Raw genomic sequence first — 7,570 nt, 5'->3', positions numbered from 1 at the left:
ATTAATATTTTTCAATATTTTTTTTGTTGCTTTAAAAATTATATGCAGTCGAGCATAGAATTAAGAATAGTCCAGAAGGAGCGTAGAGTCATATTTGAATACATCGGACTGTGTCCAATAATTCCCCCGCTATGCCTCACTTTCGCCCCGTGCATTCGCGATGGCGCCGCGTAATGTTGCACGATGGGAAAAATATAATTATAACACAAATGTAAGGTAAAAAAAAAGCAATCTGTTAATTTCTCGAAAATTTTATCGTGCGCGCGGAAATATTGATCGACACAACGGAGTAGATAAGTATAGGGTCATTTAATAAGAGTTATTGAATTAGTTAACTTTAAACTTAAAATATAAAACAAATTTTATTTTACATAAAACGAATATTTTTATATCATTTTAAATAAATATTTGATGTTTTAAAGATAATGTCGGTCAAATGTTCACAACAAAGTTGTTTAATCCGAGATTCAATTTTTATTAGTTCTCTCATTATATGAGCAAAGTAGGGTAAAAAAAATACTACCCTGGCAACAATTACGAAATATTCATTTTGTTTTTTCGACAATTAGACAGATGGAAAAATAATTTAATTTTTAAGTAATGCATTCGTTACATACACATTCATTTGCTAATTACTCATGCAGTGTGATTGCATCCTGTTTCTTTAAGATCCTAGCAGTATTTATACACTTTTAAAAGACACAACACGGCATAGTTGAATTCAAATCAGGAGTTGCGTACTGAGCGACGTCTACAAATAAACTAATGGGTCAAAACGTAAACTTACTCATTTATGAGTAGTTTAGTCGCTTTCTGTTTGATGTGCGTATGCGGTTTCTGGACTATTCTTAATTCTATGCAGACGAGTTTTATGAGCATCGCTGCATATTTTTTCAAATTACTAAAAAAAACGGATACAATTTAGAATTCTGAATTTGTTTTGTGGTTAAACAGTAAAACTTGTATGTTTTTTATAGCATGAAAAATATTCTTATTTTTATTATTAAAACCAAAGAGCTTTTTTGGAACTGTTTCTAAGTGGCTCGTATTTGTTTTAATGTAGCGGATCAGGTGGCCGTGCTGGCATGGACTCAAGTTCACTACCTACAGCAAATCAATTTGCACTGGCAAAAAAACAATATTTAAAGAAACATCTACGAAACAAGAGATAAACTTGAATTTCTTTCCTTTTTTCTTAAAGTAAATTAAACTACTACTTTTACAAATATATTTCAGGCATGCAAATAAGATAATATCTTATAAAATATGCATGTTGGGTTGTTGTTCTAAGTGCTTCTAAGTGGGTTCTTCATTGATACGCCTTCTGATCAATTGAAATATTAAGATACTGTAGGAATATTAAATCAATGATATGCGTTATTTGAGAACATAATGAATAGTTTAAATAGGTACTTAATGACGCTGTAATTCATTTCTTTCTGGTACGTTTGCAGTACCTAACAACGCACTTTTCACGGGAACGATGAAGTGCAGCAGTTTATTTTTATTTTAGACTATTAAACTAAGCCAACATTTAAAAAAATATATATGTACGAGTATCATATTATCAGCGCTATGATTTTTTAACGTTTTGCTTTTACTCCTTGTATGACGTCGTAAGTTCTCTTCCGCTTCTTCTCGGTCAGTTCTGCCGATTGGTCCGTTGACGGTAAGTAAACTGAAAATCTTCCACAACTCTCTTTTCATTGCTTGATTCATATGAACTAGTGGCGTCGTTCAAAGTCAATTTTTTTTCGTACATTTTCAAGAAACTCATAATTTTTTTAAAAATTTACAATTATTTCGTTTACATTTGGCACATTTTTTATTACATAATATGATTATAACTTTACATGAAAATAAAAAAAATCTGACATATACATAGCCTGTGCGTGGGTATACTAAATCTAGAATACGTAAATCTATGGTGTAGATGCATAATATATAAATATATTTTTTTAAAAACGTATAAATAACAATCGAATGTTACATTCAGGTTGTTATTTTTAAAATATGATTAAGATTAATGAATCCCAATATAAGGAATAGAAAAGATAAAGAATACTTGTAGAGCAAAAAAATATTCAATTAAAGTTGATAGTTAAATTAGGAAATAATACGAGAGCAAATTAAAAATTTATCAGGAAAAGAAAACATTGACATTTATATTTTTGACCCAGTTTATAAAAGAATTATTAGTAGAAAAGAGGCTTAAATTATCATTTTCCGTTGTGTCTATAAAGTAGCAGTTATACACATTGGGGGCAAGGATATTTGCATGCCTCTATCCTAGTGTTAATTTACGAAACGGTAATGCTCAATATTCACCGCCCGTAAGAAAAAAAAAATTGTATCCAATTTTCCCGTAGGGCTGAAGTTTTGATTTGTAGAAGATGCTATAAAACTTTTTTTTTAAAAATGATTTAATTTTTTATAGGATAAATTTGCGTTGTGGCCTTTCCGGGCAAGAAGTGCCTGTTCCAATGTTAGTTGATTATGAATTTGCAATGCAACAATGCTTGTTAAGTGTAAAGTTTTTAGGCATGCCTACAATATTGAGTAGTAAAATAGAGTAAATATATAATAAATAAGATTATTAATGCGGCGAAAATGACTTTTGAATTTAAAACGAGACTTGGCGTATGGCCATAATATGATTATTTTGGCATAGAATTGCAAAAAGCTTGTTGGTATTTTTTGTCCTGCATTTAATGTCCTCGCTGGTATTTTTATTCGTCTGTAAAATTCGTGGTGTGTAATCTGTTAATCCTTTTATATATTTATAAACATATTACAACAGAGAATGAAAAATTGAAGTCTAGTCATTTACAGAGCCTATGACCTGTCGTTGGCTGGTTTCAGTGGCTACTTTACACACTGTAACATTCACCATTCTGTCTATGTTTAAACATCGACATTTCCTCAACACTTCCGCGTGTTGACTTTTGTGAAATTAACATTAATTTCTCTAAAATGTTTTTCCTCTGTGTTGTTATAAAGTTCAAAAAAACATTTTTATTTTTTTACACATGTTTGAAAAAATAGGTAAAATACAAATTTAAAAAATACTCTGATAATTTTTTTTAAAGTAAAAATAAACATAATTACAATTCATACCTATATAAATATATTTACGGTTTGATGAACGCGATGTTTAGGGTCGATGCGTACGTATAATGGACTTAACTAGTTTGGCATAGTAATTTTATTTTACGTGATGTAATTCCAGACCCAGTATTATATTATGCACAGTACAACAGGTCCTAATTACCTGGTAAATGGAGTAGCGTAAGTCATTATTATTATTACTCTCAGAGTAATAATTAGCTACTTGCTTATAGAGATGACCTTTCGCTTTATTGCATAGAACAAAAGCGTTCCAAATTTTTGATTTAACAACAAAAGGACGGTTTCAGTTTGCGCTTGCAATTGAGTACCCACGGCCCGTTATACAGCTGTAAACTGTAGCAGACTGATAATTATAGATCGGTTTTTGTCCGTATACGCGTTTATCTATAAGCGTTTGGCGTAATATTACTCTTGAGTTATTACTAGATTTGTTTTCGTTTCTGAGCGAGGCTGTGCAAATATTTACGAATATATAGCTTCTTTGTTATATTATTATCTTAGTTATTTACTCGTACTCGTGTTTACATTATTCAATGAGAGACATATGCTTAGATAGTTGACATAGTTTTAAAGATATTTTTTTAGTACATAAATAAAATGTGTCGCATATGCACAATATAATGAAGATTACAAACGTTGTCTTCATCGGTATGTATCGAGACGGTAAACTTAACTCTGTACCTGAAAGGAGTCATGTTGAACGAAATGTTTCAGGCACAAGATTTTGTGATTATGCGATTTCCAAAACGTCATAACTTTTGAACCAAATGAAATAATATCAATATATAAAGAGCTTTTAACGTAAAAACTGTCTTTTTTGATAATAAAAGTAAGTACATATTGAAATAGTTTTTTGCATCAAATCAAAGTAAACTCCAGATTTTTATTTCAAGCTAAAAACGCATTTTTATGACGAAAGTGGATTTCGGGTTTTATTCCCCTTAAAAAAAGCTTATTGCGATAATTTTTTTGCATTTTTAACTTCAAAACCTTTTTAAAAAATAAATTATCGCTATCCATACTTTGTAATCTTAAGATTTTTCGGAATTTTGTTTATTTGCACATTTGAAGTTAAATTTATTATTTCTTTACCACAAAAAAACATTAGTCGGTTTAAATGTTGAGAATAAAAAGAGTAAGTACCTACTTAATATTTTTAACCTGGTTTTTAATGGTTTTCAAAATATTGAAAATATCACCCTAACAGGTCATCATCATCATCATTCCCTTTCCGCATATAATGGTGCATAGGGCATACGTTTCAGGCACCAGTCCAGGGACTATGAAATATTCAAGTGTAAATCACCCCTTTATATAAATATTTTATTTCAACCATGCCGGGAATCGAACCCGAGATTTCTTGCGTGGTAGGCAAAGGCGCTGACAATTACACCACGAGATCGACACCCTAACAGGTAGGTATATAAAAAAAGTGTTTGAAATTATGTTCTAAGCTCCACATATTTTTAAAATGTGAGAAAAAATTCCAAAATTATGGAATTTAATTATAAACCTTTGCGCCACGAAGAAATGTAGAAATTATATTCAATTTACGTTGTTGCTAATTATACATTATTATTTAGGTACTATCCTTATTTCGCTAAAGAATCATGCTCATTCGCTCACTCAACTTCCGAGGCCTTTCCGGAACGTTCTACCGGAACTAATTTAGCGTCTCCCGATGGGTAAATTGAATTTTTATGAAGTCACCCCCCGTAATGGGAGCCAAGGGTAGTATTATAGGTCGCGTCTTGAGAAGCACTCCAATATTTAAATTGAAGTAATGAGGTTTGAATCAGTCGTTTTACTATAATTTTTTATATTTTTATTTTCATAGATTAAATTTTATTTTTTTTAAGAAAAAGAAATATTATCCTTCTTATAATTTACCCAAATATACCCATTTTGGTGTCCATTTTCAACTAGTTTTAAATAACTCATTATTAGAATTTTGTCATTATTGCCGTTGCCGGCCCGGCCCAGTGGCTGCCAAATAACTAGTTTTTCTGGGGTTTTTCTTACTATTTCTGCTCAGAGATATTTCATCTCGGATACTAGTTTTCCGGTTTCTTCCACATTTACCAATTCTCTTTGCTTCAACTGACCCTGTTTCTCTTTTCTGCTTAATAATCCTGCTGACAGCTTCCTGACTCACACATTCATTTGCAAAATCTCCTTCAGTCATTGATTTATGTTCACTTAAGGTTAACATAATCAACAGAGATGTTATCGATATTCTTTGCTTTATAAATTTGTAGGTTTTGGTTCATTACAAAAATAGCAGATTTATTTCTACGGTCGATGTTTGAATTATCACTCTGAAAAATTTGCACATTTTGAACTGATTTAATCGTGCCAGTATTTCCGGTGTAAGGTTCTTGTACTAACGCAATATCAATCGATTTGTCAAAACACGCTTTTATTATTTCTTCTGTAGCACCTTTACATCTTTGGAGATTGCATTGTACAAATTTAATAAAATTGCCTCGATTGTTCGCATGGCTGCCATTAGCACTCGTATTCGACCCTTTCTCTGGCTCTTTTATCCATAAGAGTTCTCACAGGGCAAGCTATGCTCGTTGCATAGTGATTATTATTTTCCATTTTCCTTTCAAAACAGTTGACGCATTTGGGATTTTCTTTGCTCTTGCAGTCTCTTGTTTCATGGTCCTTTAAGCACACCGCACATTTAGCTTCGGCATTGCAATACTTTTGTATGTGTCCAAAGGACAGACACTTGTAACATTGCACCACAGGACTTTCATCTTCAACTATAACCCTCTGGTATCCGATGTTCACCTTTCCTGCATTGGTTAGAGTTTTCCATAGTCTTGGGGTTACTTCACATATTACGTTATGAAGAAGTGCATTTCTGTTTCGCTTTTTGTATTTGATCTTTAGATCGTCATTAATTTCCAAACTCTTATTTTGGTTTGTCAATGATTCGCTAAGATCTTCATCAGTGATTCCCTTGATAAGACCTTTAAATATAACTTGAGGATTTTTCTTTTTTCCTTCTTCTACTAAGAGATTTTGGGTTTTGTTTTTTATTTCTTCCTTCATTCTTTCACGGTCTTTTTTTGAGGAGCAATTTATTAAAATTTGCTGGTTACTAATTTTTCGCAACCCAACTATGCCTATTCCTGTTGACCGAACATTTATATCACGTTTTACCAGACCCTCTACCTCCTCGCTTTTTTTCATAGGGTCTCCAGATTTTACGATAAGTGCGTAGCTAGTGGGTTTTGGCTCCAACGGTAATGTCGGAGTTTGCTTCTCTTCTAACTTTTCAAGAATTTTTTCAATATTTTTTTCCGACTTTTGAATTTGAGACTGGACCATAGCCAAGGTTTGGTCCATTTTTCCAGTTATGTTCATGGTATCACACATGTTTAAGACAATTTGAAGAAGTTCTTTTGTGGCCGTTAAGACAGTCTCTTTGATATCACGCTTTATAGTTGCTCCAGAATTCATTGCGATATTTATAGTGTTTGCTAGACTTCTGGCTTTTTTTCCGGGGTTATCAATTATTTCCGGATCTCCTCCTGGAGAAGCCGACCTAGAGGCAGGTTCTGAGTTCGGTCTTCGCAAAAATTTTTTGGCAGAGTCTGTCATTTCGTAAAGTAAAATATAAATAAATTATTACTTACGATTTTATATTGTTTACAGACTTCGAGTTGCAATCCCTGTCGTTAAAGTCTCCAATGCTTTGAAGCTCGGGAAGCTCGGGTTGCTTTTGGAAAATATGGAAGATAATAATATTTTCCGGATTTTCCGGGAAATTATACTGTTTTTCCTAGCTTTTCCGACTTTTGAGAAATATCTTTCAGGATTTTCCGGAAAATGGAAAAACACATTTATTTTGTTAGTTTCACTCAAATCGATTATTGTTTAATTTATTTTTTTTTTTTTTATAATTTTGAATATTTTTTTTTTATTACTTATTTATTTTTAAGTCAGACCGGCACGTCTGCACGCCACGAAATCAACTTTTAAATGATTCTCGATTCGTAAAATATGAATGTCTCCGACGACGAGCTAACACGTCCGATTGGCACTACGTTTATTTTTGACTGAATTAGACAAACTAAAATATTCAAATTAACGAGGAGCGCGGGTACTAGAAACAACTGAACACTCCAACGGCTGGAACAAGAAGAGTACATTAAAGTTAAACTTAACATGAGTAAGATTATTCTTGTGGGAGATTTTAATTGCAAACATATGATGTGGGGTTCGCCAAAAAACTGTTCCAGAGGAAACGACCTTGTAGATTTTATAGCTTCCAACAATTTGTGCGTTTTAAATCAGGGTAAATTGCCTACATTCAGAGCAATTAGATGGGGGAAAGTATCCGAAAGCATTATAGATATTACCTTATGTACATACAACATCGTTCAAAAGATAGACAATTGGGAGGTATGTGAACAAACCGTCCTAT

The 7,570-nt window shown here is 32.3% G+C and overlaps 1 protein-coding gene across 1 annotated transcript; it reads right to left on the bottom strand.

Moving 5' to 3' along the window:
* Positions 1-5,522: 5,522 nt before the first annotated feature.
* On the bottom strand, positions 5,523-6,873 carry LOC148271621 (uncharacterized). Its single transcript, XM_088241141.1, has one exon. The coding sequence runs from the start codon at positions 6,742-6,744 to the stop codon at positions 5,638-5,640; it is 1,107 nt and encodes a 368-aa protein (XP_088097267.1). The 5' UTR covers positions 6,745-6,873; the 3' UTR covers positions 5,523-5,637.
* Positions 6,874-7,570: the final 697 nt, after the last annotated feature.

This window comes from Micrasema longulum, unplaced genomic scaffold (assembly GCF_059751315.1).
Source record: "Micrasema longulum isolate JH-2025_06_02 unplaced genomic scaffold, ASM5975131v1 h1tg002764l, whole genome shotgun sequence".
Classification (NCBI taxonomy): Eukaryota; Metazoa; Arthropoda; class Insecta; order Trichoptera; family Brachycentridae; genus Micrasema; species Micrasema longulum.
This window is presented reverse-complemented; position numbering and strand designations above follow the sequence as displayed.